The following is a 26,356-nucleotide window of genomic DNA, read 5'->3' on the forward strand; positions in this document are numbered from 1 at the left end:
TTCCCACAGGGTCACAGCCTCCTTTGGGCACCCACCTGCTCCGGCATGGGGTCCTCCATGGGCTGCAGGTGGAGATCTGCTCCACCGTGGACCTCCCTGGGCTGCAGGGGGACAGCCTGCCTCACCATGGTCTTCACCACGGCTGCAGGGGAATCTCTGCTCTGGCGCCTGGAGCATCTCCTCCCCCTCCTTCACTGACCTTGGTGTCTGCAGGCTTGTTTCTCTCACATGTTCTCACTCCTCTCTCTGGCTGCTGTTTCTGTCTGTCCCAGCAACTTTTTTCCCTTAAATACGTTATCACAGAGGTGCTATCACTATCGCTGATGGGCTCAACCTTGGCTGGCAGTGGGTCCGTCTTGGAGCTGGCTGGCACTGGCTCTGTCAGACACAGGGGAAGCTTCCAGCAGCTTCTCACAGAAGCCACCCCTGTAACCCCCCACCACTACCAAAACCTTGCCACACAAAGCCAATACAGGTATATAGCTTAAAAGTCTAAATGTATGTATATCCATTCATAATTTAGGAAGATGTTTGTGGAGCATACTGCACTCTATGCCGAACCATTAGTATTACTGTATCTCAGCTTGCTCATGTGTTAAATGAGGATGATGATTTATTCGTCCTGTGAGAGCATTACGTAAATCCTGTATAATTTCTTGTTTCCAGCTCTCCATCTGAGGAGTTCCTTGCAGTTTTCCATTCACTGATGGAAAAGTAGAATTACAGATAATGCAGATTTCTCAGTTTTTCTCCTGCTAGGAGGGAAAGAAGGGGGAACAGTAAAGAAGAAAAAAAACAAAACCCAGTTCCCAGTTATCTTTTTCTTCTCTTATCTTGCCCTGTGTGGTAGAAGTAACTTTTTGTCAGGTGACGATCTCTTACAATTGTATATTGTGTTGGCTCTTCCTGTTCATTATGTGAATAAAGCGAGGAATAATTGTGGTTTACTGATGTGAGTAGTAAACTATCTAATAGATTTTTAGGGCACGACAATGCAATTGTATAGCATGAAAGAATCAACCATGACTTTTTTTTCCTCTGCTTCTGCATTTTCACCTTGTGAAAACGTGTTTCATTATAGAATCCAGGCTATTTTCCCGAGAAGGGATTGGGTTGGATCTGGCATGGTCCAGTTGGAAAGGTGTGGAAAGCACTTAATTATGAAGAGGAGAGCACAATTTTGAAAATTGTCCTTGTAAGCTCAGCTAAGCAGTAATAAGCTCTATACTTGAGCTTTTACTGCATGGTCACAGAACTTTTTTTCCCCCTTGTGGTGGACTTCATTAATATGTTTGGTTTCTCTCTAGGAGAATATGGGAAATCCTATCAAAATTCCAGAAATACTGCTGTTTCTTGAATTTTCCTGAATGGTAAATGAAACAACATAGAAGGAAGGAGTTAAAATAGCTCTATGTACCCATTTTATGTAGTCCTTGGGTCCTGAGATCAAAAGGCAGGGCAAACTACATGTCTCAAGTGTCTTTTGTGACAGTGTGATTTCTCTTGCTTTCTTGTGCTAGGCAGTGGCATGGTTGAAATCTATGTACCATACTGAATGTTTACCTATATACTTGCTTTCAGAGGAGCTAATTTTCCAGTTTTAACATCTTAAAATCATCAGTTTCAGGAAGGCTGGGAACAGCAAATGTACTTGTAAGGTATGGTAGAAGCAAATCATCAAAAGTTTTAAGTGATGTGTTAATTATTATTTCTGGTGTTTTGGTCATTATGTAAAAAGGAGAACAAAGACACGTGGATGCACAACTTGCCCAAAATTGTGTAGGCAGGTGTGAGGAGGTCCTTAAAGAGAACACAAGGCTTCTTCAGTGTCAGTTTTGTTCCTGGATTCTTCCTCTCATGGAAGAATGAACTAACGTAACTACATACATGACACTAATGGATTTCTTTTTTGTTAACAGGAATGTGCATGGTTTAGTAAGAACTATTTGGAAATTACTACAAATTCAAGCTATTCAACTGGGAAAAGATGGAGATGAGGCTGTTTGGAATCTGTATGGAATCAGGTTAGTTTCACATTGGTTTTATTTAGATACCGTAATAACTTTTTGTCTGATTTCCAGAAAAAACATAGATTAAGTGCTGATACTGGCTTTCAGTCTGGTTTGGTTTGGTTTTTTTGGTGGGGTTTTTTTTTGTACTATGCAGGTAATCAAGCACTGGCACAGGTTGCCCACAGAGGTTGTGGAATCTCCATCCTTGGAGATACAAAACCTGACTGCATGTGATCCTGGGCAGCCTTCACTAACTGACTCTGAGCACGTGGGTTGGATTAAATGATCTGAGGAGGTCCCTTACAACGTAAATGACTCTCTGATTCTGTGATTATTTTTTTTTTTGGTTGAAAGTTTTAAGGAGTTTTATAATACAGGGATAAGATTGCTACCATAAGGTCAAAAAGGGCAATGGCAACATGAAAGCTGTGTGCAAGAAAGAGCAAATAAATACTGGGACTTGTTCAAATACAGCAGCTGGATGATTGCTAATAGTCATTTTAATGAGTCTTTTATTTTAAGACTGTGAACCACTTCCCTCTCACTTGTTTTTCCTGCTTTATTCCTGTTATCAGAGTAAGGTTCCTGAATGCTTTTACTGTTGCCATAAAAAAAAAATGATTTAAAGATTTATCCAGAGATAGTAATATAAAGCTGCTTGTCAGGCAATAGCAGCCTTCCTAAGGGGACATCTTGGTGATTTCATCCAGCTTTTGAGAAACCATGAGCCAGTGCTGACATTAACAGCCACTATTGTATCTTTTCTGGATGTGGTCTCAGCTTTGTAGATGTCATGAACATTTTTCAGGTTGCTTTTTATGCAGTTAAGAGGTTTCATTGTAGTAGGCTGTAGCTATAACACTTTAAGGATATAGAAGGCATTTCTTGGAAGACAGGAATTATGTCTTAAGTAAAATGAAATAGTGAAGAAAAGTGAAACAGACTTTTGGAGTGCTGGATGTGTTTGCATTCCTGAAATCCTGTGTGCTTTTGTTTTCCTAGCTATATCAGTTCTTTCTGCAAAGTCCACACTCTTAGAGAACAATTTTAAATAAAAAGGCAAGTAATGAAGGGTAGTTTAGGAAACTTTCTCTTTAGTAGTAACTGATTTAAAGTCTCCTGGTAGAAGAGGCTAAGTTAAAGCAACTTAATCCAGGCTCCCTGTGAAAAAAGAGGGTAGTAGTATGTGCAAGTTGGTGCCACTGTGGACTGGAACTGAGCATTCCCAGTGGATTTATTATTTGTTGTCTGTTTCCTGTGCATATTACTATTGCTGTCCAGTAACCTAAGCTCAAGCTGAATTGAGTGGGAGGGCAGGGAAGAGGGTTTTTTGAGGAGCCCTTGTCAGCATTCTCAGTGCAGGTGGGTTACGACATGCATGTACAGAGCTTTGGCTATAAATTTTTGTTTAAAGCTATTAAGTTTTTTTTAAATGAACTAGTATTTTACATTATTCTTGATGATTCAGCACGCATGGTTTTTATTGTCTGAAAATTCTGGAGAGCTGCCAACTTTCTGAAATCAGAATTCAGAGCAGGTAGGAAAATGCTTTAAAAATGCATATTTGATGGAGTACAGTGCTATTCCATCTTTCTGAAAGAGCCGGGGTCACAACTGCATATGCAGGAAAGTATGTTCACTGCAGACATTGTTTCCTCATACAGAAAAGGCAATCTGTCACTGAATTTATGGTCTAAATTAAATTGGAGCTCTCTTGTGTTCAGAGATGTAACAAAAAGGTTGAGATGAACTAAAAGTTAAAAATAATTTTTGTTTTATTGTCACCTCTCATCTAAGATTTATCTTTATTTCTCTAGACACTTACATATCTACAGGTGGATAGCTGCTGTGTCTGACGGTTGTCGTGGTTTAACCCCAGCCGGCAACTAAGCACCACGCAGCTGCTCACTCACTCCCCCCCCCCCCCCCCCAGTGGGATGGGGGAGAAAATCAGAAAAAAGAAGCAAAACCCACTGGTTGAGATAAGAACAGTTTAATAGAACAGAAAAGAAGAAACTAATAATGATAATGATAACACAATAAAATGACAACAGCAGTAATGAAAGGATTGGAATGTACAAATGATGCGCAGTGCAGTTGCTCACCAGCTGCCAACCGACACCCAGCTATTCCCTGAGCGGCAATACCCCACCCCCGCTCCCCCCCCCCAGTTCCTATACTGGATGTGACGTCCCATGGTATGGAATACACCGTTGGCCAGTTTGGGTTAGCTGCCCTATCTGTGTCCTGTGCCAACTTCTTGTGTCCCTCCAGCTTTCTCGCTGGTTGGGCTTCAAAAGCTGAAAAATCCTTGACATTAGACTAAATACTACTTAGCAACAACTGAAAACATCAGTGTTGTCAACATTCTTCACGTACTGAACTCAAAACATAGCACTGTATCAGCTACTAGGAAGACAGTTAACTCTATCACAGCTGAAACTAGGAAACGGTGGATTCTTCTTTATCCTGAAGCCACCAGTAATAATTCAGGGTAGTAGCACTGTGATGTCATTTAAAGATGTGTGTTTTACAGTGCTGTGCTAGCAATTCTTACATTAGTGTTGATGATAAATTGCATCTACACACATCATTTTTTCCTACTGCTAATAGCATTATTGAATGGAACTTTTTAGGGCTGCACATTTTGGTGTTTCATTATTAATCCCTGTTCACTATGGAGCTTAATCGATTTCTTTCATCACCCTGTTCAGTGCAGTTAGGTTAGTTTCAGAACAAACGAAATCTGTTATAAAAGGCTTGCTTTTTTTCTGGATAGTAAGCCGTTTTAATTTCAGACTTGATGTGTCACATGTGCTGACTTTATGAAAGTTTCCACTGATATCAGTATCATAGCAGCACTTGGATGACTGGAGACATACTCTTCTCATTAGGTAAGGTAATTAATTCTGAAAATATGACAAAGGTATTGAAATAAACAGCTGCTATAACTCTGTATGTCTCTACAGGCCTATGCACTTTCAAGGTCCTGACATGGTATCTGAACAGTATTTCTAGCTTGCTGTCTGATAGATGATCCTGTCTTGCTGGATTCAACTGCTAAAGAGGCAACAAGTTTTTTGCCTTTTGCATGCTGTCATTTTGAACAGTTGCAATGAGGCAATAACCTTAGCCTTTCTAGTCTTTGTACACAGAGTGTAAAAGACTCTGCAACTTTAGTAAAATGCTTACAGAATCAAGGAAGGTGGACATGTGAAGACCACATATGTAAGTTAACAAATTTTAGAGAAATGAATGTCGGAAATGCCAACCTTCTAGCCCCAAATGTGAAGGCCAGACTTGTAATGTATGCATACTTTGTGCTCTTAGTTAGTAAGTTTTCTGAACATGGCTTCAAGCAGCCATCACATCAGCCAGCTTTCTGAAAGTCTCTGTGTCTTCAAATTATTTCTTTGCCTGAACAGAAACACACCTCTTTGGAAGAAAAATTGTTTGAGGAGCAGAGGGAGAAGCCAGTGTAAAAACAAACAAACAAACCCCCAGCTGTCTTCTGAGCTTTATAAATTGTTCTGGTGACTGATTCTTCCTGAGTGAATACATTCTCTTTTTTTTTTTTAGTTGGAATTTGCCAGTTTCCGTTACCAACCTCTGATTCTTGTATGCTAGCTTGACATTTCTTGCTGTATGAAATTTCTATTCTCAGTAAAGGTACTTAGGCTGCAATGACACTATCCCTTAATCTTATCCTTGTTAGCTTGTGCTTACACAGAAAGATGTGTTTTTCTAGGCCTTCATGAGACAGCCATGAGAATAAATAAACTGCTCCAGATTTTTAATAACTGACTTGAAAGATGGGAAGAATAGGAGCATAGCATCTGTAGACTGAGGGAAATGATTATACTTTTTCCTTGGCACTTACCAGATGGTATCTGGAGTACTGTGTCTGCTTTTGGGGCCCCTAGTACAAGAAAGAAGTGCTAAACTGGAGCCACTTCGGTGGAGGGTACCTAGGATGATTATAGGGCTGGAGCACTTGCTGTTCGCTGGGGGAATTAGGCATGTTTAGGCTGGAGAAGAAACCACTTGGAGAGGACCTAACAGCAGCCTTCCTAAGGACTGAAGAACATATATAATAGACTATTTCAGTTGTAAGAGACCTACATCATCTAGTCTGACTGCCTTACCACTTACCAAGGTTAAAGCATATTATTAAGGGCATTGTCCAAATGTCCCACACTGACAGCCATGGGGCATCACCACCTCTCTAGGAAGCCTGTTCCAGTGTTTGGCCACCCTCTCGGTAAAGAAATGCTTCCTAATGTCCAGTCTAAACCTGCCCTGGTGCAGCTTTGAACCAGTCCCACATGTCCTACCACTGGATGCCAGGGAGAAGAGATCAGCACCTCCCACTCCATGTCCCCTCCTCAGGAAGCTGCAGAGAGCAATGAGGTCACCCCTCAGCCTCCTTTTCTCCAAACTAGACAAGCCCGAAGTCCTCAGCCACTCCACACAGGACATGCCTTCTGTCCATGCCTTCCACCAGCTTTGTTGCCCTCCTCTGGACGCATTCAAGGACCTTCACATCCTTCTTAAATTGTGGGGCACAGAACTGCAGGCAGTACTCGAGGTGAGGCCACAACAATGCTAAATACAGCGGGATAATCACCTCTTTTGACCGTCTGCTTATACCATGTTTGAGGCAACTAAGGATGCGGTTTGCCCTCCTGGCTGCCAGGGCACAGTGCTGCCTCATATTGAGCCTGCTGTCAACCAGCACCCCCAGATCCCTTTCTGCGGGGCTGCTCTCCAGCCACTCCGCTCCCAGTTTATACTTGTGCCCGGCCTTACTTTTTCCTAGATGCCGAATCCAGCATTTTGACTTGCTAAATTTCATCTCCTTAATCGTAGTCCAATGCTCTGATCTTATCCAGATCCCTCTGCAAGTCCTCTTGTCCCTCAAGAGAGTCAGCAGCACCTCCCAGTTCGGCATCATCAGCAAACTTGCTAATGGGGCATTCAACTCCTGCATCCAGATCACTGACAAATACATTAAACCCTATTCTGGCCCTAGAATTGAACCCTGAGGAACACTGCTGGTGACCGGTCACCAGCCAGGTGTAGCCCAATTCCCTATGACTCTTTGAGCTCTGCCTTTCAGCCAGTTTTTCACCCAGCGCACCGTGAACCCGCTCATCCCACAGTTGGACAACTTGTCCAGAAGGATACTGTGAGGGACAGTATCAAAAGCCGTACTAAAATCCAGAAAAAGCTACATCCACCGCCTTCCCTTCACCCCCTAGGCGGGTGACCTTACCACAGAAGGATATCAAATTAGTTAAACAGGACTTTCCCTTCGTGAACCCACGTTGACTGTGCCTGATGATTGCGTTATTCTTTAAATGCCTTGCAGTAGTACCCAGTATAATCTTGTCCATCGTTTTTCCAGTAACTGAGGTTACACTAAGAGGTCTGTAGTTTCCTGGGCCTTCCCCCTCTCCCTTTTTGTAGATTGGAATGATGTTAGCTAGCTTCCACTCAGCAGGGACCTCCCCAGACTCCCAAGACCTTTGGTAGGTGAAAAAGGAAGGTTACCGAGAACGCAGAGCCTGGTTCTTGGTGGAAGAGCAATTGGTGGTGAGCGTAATTTTAAAACCAGGAGTTTTTGACTGTATATAAGGAAAGATGTTTCACAGTGAGCACTGGAGCACATTGCACAGAGAGCTGAAGTAAATTTTCTCTACACTGGATACAACAGTGAAGTAAGATGGCACCTGTAACTCCAGGAATTATCCCAGTCACAGCCTGCAAAAGACTTTAGCACTGAGACTGAAATCTACTGCGACCCACATCCCCCACCCCCTGCTTTCTTTTTTCCCCCTATACCTATTAGGCAATGGTACTTAACTCTGCTTTCCAGAGTGGGTTTTGACAATTCCAAATAGAATCTCGTCTAGTGTTCTGTTTGTTAGAACATGGATCAGTAAGTGTGGAAAACTATATGCTTTTATGCTGCTGAGTGGTTTGGAAGCACAATTTGTTACGTTTTTGTTTTTCCCTTAAGTTTTTGTTAGTGTGTTTTTTCTAAATGCTAAGACAGCATTAGCTTAAAAGCTGTTCAGTTAATCCAGACAGAAAGCTAAATATCTGCTCCTGAAAAGCTTATCCAGCCACTTTATTTTTAATTCTTCTTCCTCGGTATGGTCTCATTATCTTAGCATGACATCACCTCCAAATTTAACTTGTTTTTTTAACAGAGTAAGCTGAAAGCTACTAATTACACCTTTATAAAGATTTAGATACAATATGTTAAATTTCCTGTCTTTTAAGCTACATTAAAGAGGTGCCAGGCATAAGATGTCAGGTTCTGTTGCTAAATTTCCTTCTGTGTTTAGGTACAGTAGCTTTGTAATTTCTCACTGTTCTGTTAGCCTGTATGGGTGGTGATTTTCCTTGATGTTATTGCTCAGACAATATTTGTGGTTTTTCAGCTTTATTACTGATTTTGTAATTATTTCCACTATTTAGGTTACTTTAACTAAGAATGTTTACTTCCTCATATTTATGTATTATGACAAGAAATTAGCGTTCTTTGCCATGTTGATGGCAAGTAAATTTTCAAGATAGACAGTTCACATGCATGAAAGTCAGCTGGCCTGTAAACACGTGCAAGGAGCTGTAAAGTTATGTTGGGGGTGTGTGGGGGGTGTGCTGTCGTCTCTTGTTTCTTTTCTTTTTTTTTTTTTTTTTCCAATTCTTAATTACTGTTTTATTTAAAAGGCATAGTTAGTGTCTGAAACTGAGGCATTCTCTCTTGAGATGTACCACTTCAGTTGGTCGGTTTCAGGTCATCTAGTGCTGTATAGGTAAAGCTGGTGTGTAGCACAGATTTTTTGGACATGTGAGCAGGAAAGATGGTTAACCAAACTGAAGGTGGTGGTCTGTAGCATCTGCAGTTCCTAGGTATATGCTGCCCCTCTCTGCGGCTGCCAGTCTTGTGTGGTGTGTGCGTTTGTTGCCTTTCCATGTATTTATATAGCCCTGCTCTCTCACATGTGTCTAGCAGTTCTGTGGGAATCAGCAAGACTCTTCTCTTCCAACTTTTCTTTCTTGTTATTAGGAAAGTTGTTTCTGCTCTGAGAGCAGGGAAGTATCTGTTTGTCTGCTGTTAAGCTGTTGGTATCCCAGACACGAATTGACACTACTCTGCTTGTAGTTGGCTGAAGCAGGAGAGGAAGCTGGGGGAAATATGGACACTTAGCAGGCAGGTGGGAGTACTGGTGTCAGTCACAGCAAGGACAGTGGGTAAACTCCATAAGCAGGTGATGGTGGTAGTGATGAACCTGCCTTCACATCACCAGTTCTTTCCAATTTCCCACCTCTCCAGGAAATTTAATGTTCAGACTCATGTTCTGTTTTCCTTTCTTATGCTAACTTACTCTAGTCAAAAAACTTTGGGTTTGCTTCTGACAGAACAAATCATATACTTCAGGCTCTCCACCTGCCCAGCTTTTCCTCCACCTGCTATTGTACAAGGGTAGTCACTGTTTGATGCAAGCGTCGCATCTTCTGGGTGGTGTAGATGGCCTTCAGTCACTGAGTTTGGAGGTTCAGAAGATGTCGGTGATAGATTCATCTGAGAAGAACAGGTGACTACTAGGCCTCAGTAACCTTTTTAAATGCAACCATTATCAGAGGGCTGGCAGTAGAGTGGAGGTCTCTAGGCTGGTGGTGTGGCCAGCCTTTCTCCTTTCCTGCTTCTTTCACTGTCTAAAAGAAGGAAAAACAAGTAAGTTGGGAGCAGATTTAAAGTAGCAAGTGGGATGATGGTCAACTCGATTGGTCTCAGGTGCTGAAGTGTGACATGTGTTTCAAATTCTTCTGTGGGTATTACTTGGAGCCCACTACTAAAGCTTAGTGCTGCTACCAATGGCTCAAATCAGGCCACACATTTGAGCAGTGATCCTTAGACATTTAAAAAAAAAAAAAATCAGACCAAGACTTTTCAAATAGAGATTTTGTTTCAATCTTATTTCCTGAAATTCCTATAAAATGTTCTCCTTTGACAGTGTAGTAATCTTGGCAAAGCTGGTAAAGGGAGTTGGTAATACAAGGTAGATAAATTGTCTATTTCTACAGCTGCTTTTAATTTGAAGATGCTTGTTTTGTACACTCGCTTTCTGCGTTATAGATCCAAGTGTGATTTCCTTGTGTTTCAGGAACGCTCCTCATCCATTAATCAGTGTCCTTGAAAACAGACCTGATTGCTGGCCAGTTCTGCTGCAGCAGATAACAGTATTTTTCCATCAGTGTCCAGAGAGGTAAATGAATTAATTATTAAAAAATAGCACATGTAGGTAACTGAATCATACCAGTGTAACTTTTTTCCTGAAGGCAGCTGCAGTGAGCATTAAGAATTCTGTCTTTTGAAAAAGAGAATTACAAAATTTAATGACACCATTTAAAGGTTAAAAAAAGAATATTAATAAAATACTAGAATAATCCATCAAAAATTGATATTTATAGGTTTTTTCTTTACTCTTTCATGTTGATATAATTTTTATGGATGTGAAAAATTGCTGCGAAGTCGATAGCACCTTTGGAGGTTGTTTTTTTTTTTAAATAAGCAATTTTGATTATTTGTTTTGTCAAGATTTTGACTGCTTGGTCAAAAAAGATGACTAGTATGCAGGTATAAGTCATTTATACAAAATAGTGAGATGATGAAGGGAAAGCACAGACAATTACATCTCACAGTACAGGATGAGGTCTTTAAAAAAGATATGCTTCTTGATTTAAAAAAAAAAAAAAATAGAAAAAAAAGATCAGTGGCACAGCCTGATAAAATATCTTTAACAATGAACAAATACACAAGCTACCAAGGATTTCAACATTTCTTCATGCTTATCTCCAAAGAATTTTTCCAATAAACCTTCAGTGTAAGATACCAAATGCTGTAGCAGCCTCAAAGCCAAATGTTTTCAATGATTCTTTTCAGATAAAAAGTATCTCTTTTTTCCTGTTTTCTGGAAGATTCATAGAAATCCAGCAGAGTAATTGTACAGTGAAACTGATTTCTGTATTCTGTTGCTCTGACTAAAAAGTAAGTTTATTAATCTCTTAAATTTCTCGTGGGCCTAGACTACATGATCAACAGTAAGACTTTCCAGCAAAAGTGTGTTTTGTTCAGTTTAATTGATCAGAGTATTTTTAAAATACTGTTTACAAACTTGTTCTTCCACTTAGCTGCTAAATCTGGGACTCGTGAAGAGTCCTGTCCAGATGTCTGAATGATGGAATGAACTGTGGATTTTCTGCTGGTAGCTTGTTTTGAATTAAAACAGGAGTTGTTCTTGCTGAAAAGGAAAATCCCCTAAACTTCCTTTGCTGCTTTTTGTGCAAACGTTTCTGTGGAATAAAGTTATAGACTGACAATATAGAATCATAGAATCATTTAGGTTGGAAAAGACCCTTAAGAACATCGAGTCCAACCATTAACCTAACACTGCCAAGTCCACCACTAAACCATGTCCATAAGGACGATGTCAACAAGTGCCACATATGTTGATCTGTTGAATACCCTGTAAAGCTCTGCGTCAGGGCTGAGTCTTGTTTAAAACTGACTTTTGATTCCCTGTATATTTGTTAATGTATTGATCATTAGCTTTATTAGATTGTTTTAGTAATGTCAAGAACAGCTGGTATTCCTAACATGGTCAAGCCAAAAGAATTGTTCTGTGATAAATTTTTTACTGGGGAGCCATCTTGGTTAAAGCAGTTCCTGTTTCAAGTAATTGTTTAAGACCACTGGGCAAAAACTGGCAAGGAATGGATGGCTCTCTTTCATTGAAATTAAGTTTTATGTGCTTTAAAAAGATATTTCTGAATAGTCTTGTCCAAATGGTACTTCAGAATGGCCCATTAGTCTCTCATGACATTCAGCAAGGAAAGTCACTTTCCTGAATTGATGAGGAAAAAAAAAAAAGAATAAAATTAAGAGAGTCATAATCTGCAAATACATATTGACTAGTATTCATACTTAAATATTGAGTCTTTTCACAATTGCACTTCATTGTCTGGTTGCTATATAAGGTCTTATGACAGTACTTTGGGCTAATAAGTCAAAGTTTTTTTGTGAGATTTAGTAATGCCTTTCGTAACACCTTAGTATTAATTGCATCCTGTACATTATTGCAGGGAATGTCACATTGCTTGGGTTTTCCTTGTTGTTTGTTAAACAATCTTGGGAAACTTATTTCTTGAACTGCAGGGCACAGAGTTCATGTGTTGGCTTAATGGCTCCATTTCTAAGATACCTGTATTGCGAACCATCTCAGTTACGGGAATATGCTGAACTGCGAATGGGTTTACTTAAGATCTTGCTTCAGCCTCATGGTCCAAAGCACAAAGAAGCACCCTCTGTGCTGGAATGCCAGATTCTTCAACTTCTGTGTGATTTGATTCCACACCTTCAGGTATGGTTGTTGCCTGACAGCACCTTTTACAAATAAATGCTATCAAAGCGATGATAGTATTATTATTATCGCCTTTCAAGTGTACAAATAAAGCATTCTCTTCCATTTCCTATAGACCTGATTTGTTGGTAATACAGAAATCTAACAAACTGGCTCTTTCTGGTAGAAGGTAAAACTTAATTGTTCACATTTGATACACCTGGTAAGCTGTAAGTTGAAACACGTTTACCATAATTATTTGCCACTAGTTGCCTCAGTAAACATACAGTAAACTTGTAGAGGTACCCATGAGAGAGACAATGTTGTTAAATGGTAAGCTATTTGTCAAAAACTTGCTATTTTTAACATGGATAGTATTAAAATGAAACAAACTATATGAGAAGCATGATTTAAGTACTCCTAGATAACCCTTTCATGCACTTTGTAGCAGAGGGATTAGTGGATCTGAAGACAAAACTTAATTGTTCTGGAATATGCTGAAATTTTTGAATGTATTTTTAACTTGCTAGGAGCTAGAGATTTAATCTTTCTGTCCCCGTTGGTTAGGGGTCTAGGGTGTTGGTTAAGGTTACTAGCTCTGCTTTGCCTCATGCTCTATTGTGACATTGGTTAAGCTTTTTTGTACCTATGTACATTTTCCTTCCTCTTTAATATTAGAGCAACATCTTCAGTTTCAAATATATTCAGTCAAACATGAGGTGCTATAGTATTACTGCCATAGAGAGAGTGTTTGATAATATTGATAATGTAAAGCTAAATAAGATTGATATGAGGCTATTTGGTAGCATTTTCCTCCTGAGGAATTTTACTAGTAAAGTCTTCTTTCTACTGTGAGCTGCTTTTCACCATCTTTTGGACGAACAATAGCTTGTATGAGACACATTTGTCTTTGTTCATGTCTGCTCTTTATGGTGAGCAGTACATGCTAACTTTTTCTAGTCACGGGGACATTTCTGATTTTGTCTTGATTCTACCTGAACTTAGTGTAACATTGTCCTGAATGTATGACCAAGCTTTTGACTTGGTAACATTTAGCCATAAAAATGGCACTTAAGATGACTTGTAAAATTAGTTATGAACCTTTCTTTCCTCCATGCTTGTTGGCACTTCCTTTTTTTTACTAGAAATCTGTTGCATTTTTTTAAACTTGAATGTTTTTGTCTTGCCTGAGTTACTACTTTCAAAATGGAAAGGGAAATACTTCCTTCAAGAAGCCTGTTTGGACTGTTCTATAATCCGTCATTCCTTCCCCATCATTCTCTGAACCTCACGTTCCTCTTAGCCTTAAGGTTAGCCTTATTTAATCCTCTGTTGCATTAAGTGCTGAAATGCTTCGTAGTCATTTTGTCTGACAGTATCAGCCAAGCTATCAGAAGTACATCTTGTCACCTGCAGACTTTTCTGCTGAAAAATTCAGTGAACGTGAGGCTTCGATTAGAGCAGATTATTTATAGAATTAGTTCCAAGGGACTAAAAATAGGGTTGTTATCCTTAATGCTGGCTCCAGAGTCTGAATTGGAACAGCTGATTTTGTCTGGAACTAGAATTTTCAAGAGCAGAAGAGCTCTCATCTAACATATTAGGATTTTGAGGCAGCCTGCCTCTTGAAATCTCTTTACTTGGCTTCCAAATATGGACATACCTTTTTTAGGGTATTGCACTTCAACTTTTTATTTTTATGGTAGGTAGATTACATGGTGGTCTTGAAGCAGATAACACCACTGCCTTTCTCTTTTGAGACATATGTTAAAATCTTGGTTACATTACAGAGGAAATAACCTAGAGCAGGATGTTTCCATTACAAGGATATTTACCTGCTATATGAAATCTCCACACAATTTGTTTTATGTTGCTGAGAGAACCCCAAGAGCTGAATTAATTTGCTATTGCTTTTGAGGAAGAAGGGATTTTTCTCGTCAGCTACCAAGAAATCTTTTTATCCTTTCATATGTTTCTAATTTTACTTCAAAACATTAAATAGCAGTTCATCTATTGATTTTTCAGGGAAGTTGGGTGAGAGATTCCTGGGTTTAGTTTATAATGTGTTTCTTCAAAGTCGTAGTAACATTTGCAATGGAAGTATTGCAGAGCTAATAGAACTAATTCTAAACTTGGGGAATTCTGGATAGATAAGGAAGGGGAACTAAACCTGAATGTGTTTTGGTTTTGTTTTGTTTTTTAACTACCTCTCTACAGCTTAAAGACTTACTGCAAGTCACAGAAGCCTTGTTTTTTCTGCAAGAGCTATTCCTCAGCCTACTGCGCTATCCTGTGTTTTGGAAAGTTCAGTTATCCCAGTTTTGTCTGCAACTGTTATGCTTCTGTGAAGTGTGTTTAAATGCAACAGGAGAATGCTCATCTTTGATCTCCTTAATAGAAGACAACTTTGAGCTCTTAAAAGAGGTAAGAGTTCATGGGGAGAAAATAAAATAGTTGTATTAAATTTTAAACAATGTCATGTTTAAGGCAGTATTTAGAGACATTCATACATGGCATTCATCTGCAAGTGACCAGTGTTGTTTCAAAAGCTTCTAATTATTTTTTTTCCCTTGGTTAAAGACCTTCAGAAGGCAAAAACTTAACTGGTTCTTTATGTATCAGTTCACCTTATAGTATGGGAGTTGGTTTAAACTGAGATTAAATGGTTTGAACAAAGTAACAAATTAAAATGTTGTAGTTATTCAGTGAAAATACTATTTTTACACTACTCATTCTTCATTGCATGTGCTGTGTCACTCTGTGTGCACTCACTATGAATCATCAAGAAACTCCTTACAGAGTTTTTGTTTTTGCCCAGTTGTACTGTTTAATGCCACTGAAAAATAAAGAGGACTTGAACCTCTTTCTTTTTTTCTTGTAGGTGTTTCCAGTGGAACAATGTATAATTGGGCTAGCGCTTCTACTGTTGCAAACACCAGAAAGTCAGCAAAAATCTGTCTTGAGTCTAGGTAAAGCTGTTCTTGTGAAAGAGGAATCCATGCTCTTAAGATTGTGTCTTTGTTTCTTCATGTTTATGAAAATAAGCGCTGCATTCCCCTGAAGTTGGATTGGGTGATGAAATGTTTTTTTATAAGCAGAATTTTTCCTGAATTTAAAAAGTAACAATTGATCTAATGGCAATAAAGGTAAATTTTCCTGCTACACTGACTTTTTTCCATGGATGCTACTGTATTCTAAGCTCCCTGCTGTCTTGGAGGTTCTTTGAGTCAAGAACAGGGTATTCTCAGCTGAGTTTCATGCATCCTGAATGGTTTCTTTTGACATCTTAAGGGGGCAGGCCTGACAGTCATGGCAATGTTTGGCTGAGCTTTTGGCTTAGCAGTTTTGATTAGTGGAGTTTTTCCAGTAAGAGTGAAGGACAGTGCTATGGTCCACTATTGTATTTCTTGTGCCATCAGGTACTTTACTATAAACAACAGAAATGTATGGGTCTCTGAATAGAATCGGGAGTTTTACCAAAAAATCTTTTGCACTTCAACTCTAGTATGCACCACCTGTAATTCTGGGGACTGTTACTTTGCTTGACCAGAGTGTTTCCTAGAAATGCTTGCATCATGCCTAAAAGTACAAATTATGTTAATTCTTTTTTCCCTACGTGATCTTTGTTTTTCCCCACCTTGTCTCAAATAGCCTACAAGCTTCTTTGCTGTTCAGAAACCCAGAATATCTCAACTACAGCCCTTATTTTGGTGATGCCTGTGCTGCAGATCTTATCTTCTACAGCAGTTGGGGACTGCCTGTCAGATGATGATTCTGGAACGACCAGGCAGCAGCTGGCTGTAAATCTTTTGGGAATATTACAGGAGGAAGGTGTGAAGGATAAAAAGGAATTGGTAAAGTTACAAGGTTTTTTCCTTCTTTTGGGGCAAGTAGGGGATGCATTTAACAATTTTGCTGCATTACACCTAGCTGCTTGGGAAGGACTCTACATGTGTGATCTTCATTGTGTAATACATTGTATAGAAACGAAAATATGTATAGTTTATAAAACCAGACTACTGGTAAAGTAGAAGTATGTTGGTATGCTAGATACTGTTTTACTTAGGAGATGGGTTTTTTTTACTTTTAGAGACCATATAGATTAAAGAATTCACCTGCATTAATCAAGTAACAGGACTTTGTAGAAAACAAGGTTGTGCATACTTAGTCTCTTTCAGACTTGCTTATTCTAGTCATCTATATCCTTTCCCCTACCATTGTATGTGACTGTTAGCTACCATTCTTTCTCCTTTGGCTGAAGAGAGTTACGGAGCATGTAAGTGTCACTTACCAAATTTGAGCTCATTATCCTGGATCTTTTTATTTGTGCTGTTGGTTTTTTTGTTTTTATTTATTTACTTATGTCACGCGTAGCTGCCCCCCAACCATTTGTCTCATCTGTTCTGAGAAGAGGTGACAGTATGTCTCTTTGATCAAAATGTGCTTAGCACTGTAGATGCTTAAGCTCCCTTCCTGCTTTACACCCCTGTTATGTGGTGTAGGGAGGGTGGTGATGTGACAAATTGGAGACAGAAAAAGATGCCAATTCTGAGTTCTGCCATGTCTCCTTGTCCTGGAATCCCTCCCCAATTTCATCTTCCATTTCCATAAATCTGAAAAGGCAAGCTCATTTGTACTCCTAATGAAAGATAAATGTTTTAAAGTTCACTAAAGCCTGCACACCTTATTCTGCTCTGAAATAATACTCTGTGGGATGGCTTTAAGTACAGAAGGCTGTTCACTTCCTTTTAATGGACTTTCTAGGTGGCATCCTGCACAGATGTCATTGGAGGTTTGTTTCAGTGAGAGGTGTTCCAAGTACTTCAGTCCTCTATGCTCTGTGTCACTGGCCCATCTGTTTTTTCTGTGGTGTTGTAGAAGCTAGTTTAGTGTCTTACAAGACTAGTGGCTTACTGTGGGACACTGATTACAGTACATGATATAACACTGGCTTTCTGTAACAAAGCTTTGTTGTACTAATTCTGGTATTCTCCTTGCTTCAAAAAGCATGTGAAAGCTTTTGTGTTAAGGGCTTAAATAATTTGTGATGACTTTAACCTTTTCCGCTAGCCATGTTATACTGAAAAGACACTTCTTTTTGGTGGGAATTCTCTAACAGTCTCTTCACTTCTGTCACACTGATAGACATCCTTGTGGAGTTCATAGCAAGTAGCATGGCAGATCTTCGGTTTACATGTTTAGCAATGAGAACAGGGAGACAGACACTCATTTTGCCTCATTATTGTTTGTAAAAAGTATGCCAATAACCTTTGGTTCTCAACTGAAAGACTAAAAAATGTAGACTTTCTGTTTAATGTTCCCATGGGTTCAGTCCATTTGTGTGGTAGGATCAGATCATTGTTATGAGAATACAACCTTTGATGAATTTTCCTTACTTAGACTTTCTTCACAGTGGAAATGGCCAAGAAAAGAGGTAGGAAAAAGAAAGAAAGTGTTATGTCCTCAGTGAGTAAGCTTTGAATAAGAGTATGTAAGAGCAAACGTGATTAAGTTATGGTATATTTTCATAGAACCACAGCACAGCCCAGGTTGAAAGGGACCTTGAAAAATCATCTGGTCCAGCCTTTTGTGGAAAAGGGAGCCTAGGTGAGATTATCTAGCACCCTGTCTGATCACATCTTGTAAACCTCCAGTGATGGGGACTCTACCATGTCCCTGTAGAGGTTATTCCAGTGAATGATTGTTTTCACTGTAAAAAATTTCTTTCTTGTATCAAGATGAAACCTCTCCCAGTACCACTTGTACCCGTTGCCCCTTGTTCTCTCCACGTGGCTCCTTGTGAAGAGAGAGCTTCTGTTCTCTTAGTAGCTGCCCTTCAGGTACTGGGAAACTGGTGATGTCCCCCTTGAGCCTTCTCTTCTCTAGGATTAAAAGCCGTAACTTACAGGACAGGTTGTCCAGCCCTTTGATTATCTTCATGGCCCTCCTTTGGACCCTTGTCTGCATCTTTTTTTGAATTGTAGGGACCAGAACTGGACCCAGTACTCCAGGTCCAGCCTGACAAGCGGTGATTAAAGTGGGATGATCACATCTCTGCTAATAATGTGCCTGTGATGCAGCTCAGGATCCAATTTGCCTTGGTTGCTGCAGTGGCACGCTGCTGACTCATGTTCAGCTTGTTGTCCACCAGGACCCCCAGGTCCCTTTCAGCAAGTCTGCTCCCCAGCCACACAGATCATAGCCTGTTTGGTTATGTTGTCCCAGGTGCAGGACTTTGCACTTGTCTTTGTTGAACTTGATAGAGTTCTTGCTAGCTCATTCTTCCAGCCTGCCCAGGTCTCTCTGAAAGATGGCTCTCCCTTCTGACGTGTCCACCTCACCACCCAGTTTAGTGTCATCAGCAAACTTGGTCAGGGTGTTTTCAGTCCCAGTACTGATCCCTGGGGGACCCCACTTGTGACAGGCTGCCAGCCAGCCTGAGTAAAAACCATTGATCACCACCCTCTGAGTGCAGGCTGTGAGACCATTTCCTACCCATTTTGCAGACTGCCCATCCAGTCTGTATCTTGGTAGTTTGTCCAGGAGAAGGCTGTCAGCCACTCCTGTTAACACCTGGGTTAACTCCAGGCCCATTGATTTATCTGTGCTGAGCCCCTGCAGAGGGCCACTGCTGGTGGTTCAACACATGCATTGTTGTAGCTGCTTGATCCTGTGAGCTGGTACAGATGGGGGAAAGGAGGTATTGAGAACTTCTGCCTTCTCAGCATTATTTGTAACTATTTTCCCTGCTCTGTTTAGTAATGGGCCTAGGTCTTCCCTGTGCTCCTGCTTACTCCTCACATATCTGAAGAACCCTTTCTTCTTGATGTCTCTGGCCAATTTTAGTTCTAGCTGAGCCTTAACCTTCCTGTCTGCACCTCTGCATGCCCTACCAAGGTTCTTGTAGTCCTCAGTGGACATGTGGCTGCCTTTCCATAGCCCGTATACTTATTTTTTATTTTTAACCACACCCAAAAGCTGCATTTTCTTCAATAGCTTTTTTCTTGGCAGTGGTGGTAATGGGGAATTGTTCTACTAGTAGTCTCAACATTTTGAGAAATGTTAGGATGTGGCTAACCTGCATTTCTACTTTGCCATTGAGGGATTTTATATCTATCTTTCTGTGATGGCAGACTGAAATTTTCTACCTAATCTGCTTGAATGGGGTGCGGCATTAAAGTAAAAATATGGTGATAGGTTGTTTTCATGCAGCTGAAATAAAGGGAGAAGGGAGTAAGTAAAATTGTGTAGCAAAACCTTTGGGGAAGTAATGTGGAATGGGAAATATCAATAATATTTCAGGCTCTACCAATTTTAGCAGTTTTTCTTGGCATTTAAAAAAACCCAACAAACCAAACCTGTAATAGTCTGATCTTGAAATCAAGTCCTACAATCTTGTAGAGGCAGGTAACTAAACAGTACAACTTAGAGATCCTGAAGCTGTTCTTAGCCCACTGTATGTCCCTGGATAAAGTTTAAATACCTTTATCAATAAATGGCAGTTTCACAGCTGTATTCAGAAGGAATTTCTGGCTCCCAGTGATCTTGCCAGCCAGAGAGATGGCATTATAGATTGCTGAATTTTTCTCATACAGTAATTGTAATACATAAGTAATGGAATAAGCTAATTTTAATATTATTTTTAAAAGGTCTTCTAAAGTACAGGGGCATTCTACCTTTCATTAGCCAAAATAAATTTACATTGCATTGAACAATGTGTTTAAAATGAAATTCTGCAGTTCTGTGGAGGACAGCTTCTGCCACTCAAAATCTCTTTTTACCTGGTAATTTAAAGGTGAGTAGGGCCTGCCTTGCTGGAGTCTGAATTCCATTTTTAATGTTCATTTGCAGATATCTTTTCAAATACTTTCTTGACCTGATTTTTATATAAATGTTCTTCATGTAATTATTGCCTGCCAGCTACTGTCTTGATAATGGGAAGACATTTCTGAAAACGTTGCATTTTCTAAGGAAACAAAGAATTAGTAGGAAAGAGATGGTTTGTCTTGCATTAGGCTTTTTTGTTTTAATGAAAAACTTTGAACTTCCGCATTAATTTGCAGAAGCCTTAAAATATATATACTTTTACATATATAAAAACCTGAGTTAGGAGGATTCCTCATTTGTATTTTACTACTTTTCTGCTTCTAAATGTTATCTTTGATGACTGCATCTATAGAACGTTTTGTTCTGAGAAGTGAAACAGTTAATCCAACTTTACATTTTTTATTTAACTTAAACTGCGGTGTTTTATTAAGTACTATCAGAAGTTAAGAGAATTTCCTTAAAATAATGTAGATGATACTTACACATTTGTGATGCATTTGTGATTGTCAGGAACAGAAGTTTTTAATGTGCTCCAGTTTTATTGTGTCCATTTTAGTGAGGAATTACCAGCAGGAACAGGAATGATGGATGCCAAATAAAGGGGAAACTCCTGAGTAGGGAATTAGCAACCCATTCAAACATCTTTAGTGCAGGAATTAATATGAAGAATTGTAAAGAAATGTATTGCAATTTATTCTTTAAATGTATTGCATTGGGACCCTAAAAAAGGATTATTTTTTTTTATGATAGAGCTGGATTAGTTATGTTTTTTCTTTATTCTTTCATGGTACCTTATTTTGTTTGATTGAGAATTTTATTTGTTTCACTTGTTCTCAGGTGTCCTTCAAACTCCTTTTCCCCATAACCAGCTCTTACAGCTCGTTGTATACAACCTGTAAGATCATAGAGCTCATGAAAGAGAAGTCTGCGATTACTAACTGGTTATCTTCAGTGAAATCACTGCTGCCTGTTACAACTCGAGTCCCTGCCCATGTTTTTCTGCTGCTGGCTTACCTACTGATCCAAGAAAATGGAGACATTCTTCGTGATGTACTCCAGGCTACTACGGAAATAGCCAAAGCTGATTGTTCTCAGGTAAAAATTTACTGGTGGTGGATATTGTTACAGGGATTGGGCTGGATTCTGCAGTCTGAGAGAGGCAAGGCTGCCGCAGCTTCATAACCACAGATCTGACAAGTGGCAAGACTGTGCCTGTATTCCCAGTACTTACATGCACATGCAGCACACCTATACACAACATACTTGTGCTTATATATATATAAAATGCAGACACACAGAGCACTCACAAGAACACAAAACGGCACCAACAGCCCCATCCTGCTCTGCTTTCTAGCTGAGCAGGATGGAGGTCTACTAGTGGGAATATATGTACAATGTATAGATATGTGTGATATGTACAGTGTGGATCCCTACACAGACAGACACACACACAGACACACACGCACCCCTGCACTGCTGTGTGGGATTCCCCTGGCCCCCAAGTAGGAACTCACCTTTTGTGGGTCACTTACAGCAAAACGTGTATTTTGTCTCTGTTTTCGAGTATTTTTCAGTTGTTTATGCTTAGGAAAAAAGACTGGCTTGTTTGCTGATGTTATCTAAGAAGTATGAAAATACAACATAAGGAAGTTGACAAGAGGCTACTAAACTATTTCTGACTTTTGGTGACCTCACACATTATTCTCTGTGTTCTTTTTTGGTTACTGGAAGACTGCCAAGTCCCTTGTGATTTCTGTATTTCTGTATTCTTGCTACTTAAAAATATGTGCGTGGTCTCTGTCAGCTTCAGTACTGAATTTAAGCCAGAATTATGCAGTATGTTTATACTTATCTACGTACCTGGAAAGATAAATGGGGATATCTAGAAACAGTAATAGGTAATGCAGGAGGCATTGTACAGAAACAATCATATCTTATTTGTAAAATAAAATGTAGGGAAGGAAGAAATGTTGCTTCAAATTTCAGATGTGCCATAAAGACAAGCTTTATTTGATTCAGGTTTTTTTAAATTGCTTTCTGTCCCAAAGGGTTGTCACACTCTGCAGCACAAGAGTTGGAAAAAGATAGAGCTTATGGGGTATGTGCTTGGTGACTTATGGTGCTGAGCACTGTAGTTCTGATCCAGGGAAGCAGTCCAGGATGCGCTTGCAGTTGAACACATACTGAAATGCTGTGCTAAACCAGACCTGTTATACAGTGCTTTTGGAGATAACTGTATTTCTTAAGCTGGAGAAGCTTTTAAACCAGGTGACAGCTTCATCTGTTGCGGGCTGCCTGCTGTTAACCTTTTATGTATCTCCTTAAATCTCTTTCAGGCTGGCCTTTGTTTTGTGGTTTTCTTCTATGGGTGTGTTTCATAATGCACTCAAGTTGATACAGATTTGGGAGCATGTGATTTGTTTAAATTTTTTTTCTCAGTTTGACTGAATTTTTTGGACTTTATCTTTTCTTTATTGTCTTTCTAGCATTGTATTCAGTCATACTTTTGTGTTGTAAGTAGGTTTTGTGGGGATTGGTTATTTTATATTTCTAGGCTTAAATGATGCTCGTTCCAGGTTTTTTGTTTTCTGTCTTTAGACACTGGAAATTTGTAACCTGTTTATTAAAGATAAAGGTTTGGGTTTTGGATGATATCGGGAAAAAGTAATTCTGACTCCTGTTCAGACACACAGCAACATATTGAAAAGTCCAGTTTTCAGCCTGGAGAAAATTGCAGAATTTTGCTATAGAATTACTGATCAGGACTGTGAGTGTTATGTGGGTGTGGAAGAACATGTAGAATCTGTTAATTTACATGAACTATAAGATCACTGCTCTGAAAAAAGAGTGAAATGTGTTATTTACATCTTAGCATACCAACTGTCCCTGGGTTTCCAAGAAGTGTGTAACCTCCAAACAGATTTAACTCATTGCATTTCTCACTATAACTTGAGGAAGTAGACACATACAATGCTTTGGAGGGAGGAATAAAAAAGGCAATGTTTTCTTGGTCTTAAACGGATTTTTCATTGTGGCATCGGTAGCATAGCATTGGGGTTTTTTGGTTTTGGGTTGTTTTTTTTGTTTGTTTGTTTGTCTGGAAGAATCATAGAATGGTTTGGGCTGGAAGGGACCTTTAAATGTCATCTAGTCCAACCCCCCTGCAATGAGCAGAGACATCTTCAACTAGATCAGGTTGCTCAGAGCCCCGTCCAACCTGACCATGAATGTTTCCAGGGATGGGGCATCTACCACCACTCTGGGTAACCTGTGCCAGTGTTTCACCACCCTCATCATGACAAATTTCTTCCTTAGATCTAGTCTGAATCTATCCTCTTTTAGTTTAAAACCACTACCCCTTGTCCTATTGCTACAAGCCCTACCAAAAAGTCAATCTCTGTCTTTCTTTTAAGCCCCATTTAAGTACTGAAAGGCCGCAATAAGGTCTCCCCGGAGTCTTCTCTTCTTTAGGCTAAGCAATCCCAACTCTCTCAGCCTTTCTTCATAGGAAAGGTGTTCCGTACCTCTGATCATTTTTGTGGCCCTCCTCTGGTCCTGCTCTAACAGATCTGTGGCTTTCCTGTACTGAGGACTTCAGAGCTGGATAAAGTACTCAGGTGGGGTGTCACCAGAGCAGAGTAAATACAGGTGCAGCATATTGGGAATAGGTATAGCAGTGAAGAGAAAATTGCAAACTAAACTGAAGGGTGCAGCTGACTTGAGTTGTCTGCAACACATCTGTAGCACACTTCAAACCACAAGTAGCCATCAGTTGAGTTGAAAAAAGTTATTGGGCAGTTTGCTGTTATAGTAACAGCAATATGTATCTGTAGCATCCATGCCCATATGCGAATTAAATCAGGAAGTGTCATACTCTACTCATTTTATTGTATTTTGAAGTTCCTGTTTTGTCCTGTGCATGCTGCTATCATTATGGTAATGTTAATTAGTATGGTATTTCATTTCAGTGAATACACAGGTGGTTGCAGATTCAAGATGACAGTGTTTATACAAAGCCTGAACTGCAATGTTGATACTTGCTTTAGGAAGAACATGCAAGGCTACACAGCTTATTTGCAGTTCAAAATAAGAACAGGATCTGGTTCCTAGATAGTTATTTTTGAAGTATTTTTTCAGTGTCCTTAGTATACTCCTTGTTGAATTGTATGTAGAACAGCTGCCCTGGGATGCTACAAATCTGATGTCAGTGGAAATACTGAGCTCCTAGAAGTTAGAACTGACTCCTCAAAGTTAGGCATCTGTTGGAAATGTGTGAAATGAAGTGCTTTTTATTCTTTTCAGGATATCTTTTCCTATTCTTACTTTGTCCATTTAATGGTTCTTTCTTATTTTCTTAGAATAGCTGTTACTTTCTTGCACATGAATGAATTCTTAAACTAGATTTAAAATTCTTCCATTCTGTTACAGCTTTGTACCTCTTCTAGAGGACACTTAAATAACACAAAACAGGGGAGAATTAAAAAACAAAAAAAAGCATAACAAAACATGCGAGGAAGTTAGAACCTCGCAGTACTTAGGGCAAAAGATTCTTTCTCAGACAGCTGTGACAAGTGGGCACTTGTAGCTGCTTTTGCTGCTTCATGCAATGTTTGGCTTCCTTTTAATTTGTCACCTGCTTCTTGTCACTCTATTTAACTTAAGATACCAATGCTGTGTGTTGTTCAAAACCTTACAGTGAAAATTACTGGATCACGAAGGCTCCGGTGGTCTGTAGCAGGGAGAAATAAATATATTGCGCTAAGAGTTCCTAGGTTATTTTCCCTGACATGGTAAAACTCTAAACAGCCTGTGCTAGGAGAGCCATTTACCAAATGGTGGTGGTATTGCTGCTGATCACTAGGTACAATAGCATGCTTTAGTATTTTTGGAATGAGCATGGTGTAGAGTTCATTCAGTAAATTGTTACTTAACTGTTTGAAAGAAGTGGAAGCCTTGACTCTGGCAAGTTATTTTAGTTCTGAGTCTGCTTACTGGGTCCACAGAGATTATTACAGTGTGACACAGCACTGCCCTGAAAGATTATCACATTATTTCTCATAGGTGCAATGCTCTCTATGAGGCAGGAGGAATTACCTAGGACTTGTCTGGTCTTTCTCTTGCAGTTAAAGTAGTTAGTGCAGGGGAAGAAAGTATTGAAGCTCATGGATGGGGGAAATAACCAATTAATGATGGCAAAGTTATACTTTGGGAATTGCTTTATTTGTACTGTGTTCTATTCAGTTCCACAGAGGAGGGCCACAAAGATGATCAGGGGTCTGGTGCACATCCCCTACGAGGACAGGCTGAGAGAGTTGGGGTTGTTCAGCCTGGAGAAGAGAAGGTTCCGGGGAGACCTTATAGCAGCCTGCCAGTACCTAAAGGGGGCCTACAGGGAAGATGGGGAGGGACTCTTTCATCAGGGAGTGTGATGATAAGATGAGGGGTAATGGCTTTAAACTGAAAGAGGGTAGATTTAGATTAGATGTAAGGAAGAAATTCTCTACTGTGAGGGTGGTGAGGCACTGGAACAGGTTGCCCGGAGAAGTTGTGGATGCCCCATTCCTGGAAGTGTTCAAGGCCAGGTTGGATGGGGCTTTGAGCAACCTGGTCGAGTGGACGGTGTCCCTGCCCATGGCAGGAGTGTTGGAACTACATGATCTATAAGGTCCCTTCCAACCCAAACCATTCTATGATTCTGTGAAATAAATGGTGCTTTATAACAGATCGGGAAAGTAAGTGGTATAACAGTGATCGGAATGTCCTTTAAGTTGAGAAAGTGGAAGGCTCATCGCAACAAACTTGTTAAACATTTTGAATCTTCAGCTCCATAGTGCACTTTCTGAAGGATGCAGTGGAAGGTGGTGTGCAGCATAGTATTAGAAGGCTGTTCTAAAGAAGAGAGTAAGAAAATCAGAGGTTGGTTTTAGAAAGAAGAGAATAAAAAATGGCTGTTAATCCCAAGCTTATTTTTAAACAGTCACTTATATTAACTTGAATCTGTTCCTTTGGTGTTAGCAGCACTTGAACACTCAGTTTAAACCCAGGTGTTTGTAATGGAGAGAAGGTCTAAACAAGTAAATACAGGTACATTCCAAATTCCATGTC

At 39.7% G+C, this 26,356-nt stretch overlaps 1 protein-coding gene across 6 annotated transcripts in view; it reads left to right on the top strand.

The window, feature by feature from the left end:
* Positions 1 to 26,356, top strand: part of FOCAD (focadhesin) — a 134,655-nt gene that overhangs the window by 15,297 nt on the left and 93,002 nt on the right. For all 6 annotated transcript variants that reach the window (XM_075021756.1, XM_075021755.1, XM_075021760.1 and 3 more), the window contains exons 7-13: positions 1,920 to 2,024; positions 10,190 to 10,291; positions 12,241 to 12,445; positions 14,642 to 14,848; positions 15,306 to 15,393; positions 16,076 to 16,278; positions 21,089 to 21,346. In XM_075021756.1, coding sequence (XP_074877857.1) covers positions 1,920 to 2,024; positions 10,190 to 10,291; positions 12,241 to 12,445; positions 14,642 to 14,848; positions 15,306 to 15,393; positions 16,076 to 16,278; positions 21,089 to 21,346 — 1,168 coding nt within the window. The remainder of the gene's footprint in view (positions 1 to 1,919; positions 2,025 to 10,189; positions 10,292 to 12,240; positions 12,446 to 14,641; positions 14,849 to 15,305; positions 15,394 to 16,075; positions 16,279 to 21,088; positions 21,347 to 26,356) is intronic.

Source organism: Buteo buteo, chromosome Z, assembly GCF_964188355.1.
Source record: "Buteo buteo chromosome Z, bButBut1.hap1.1, whole genome shotgun sequence".
NCBI classification, from domain to species: Eukaryota; Metazoa; Chordata; class Aves; order Accipitriformes; family Accipitridae; genus Buteo; species Buteo buteo.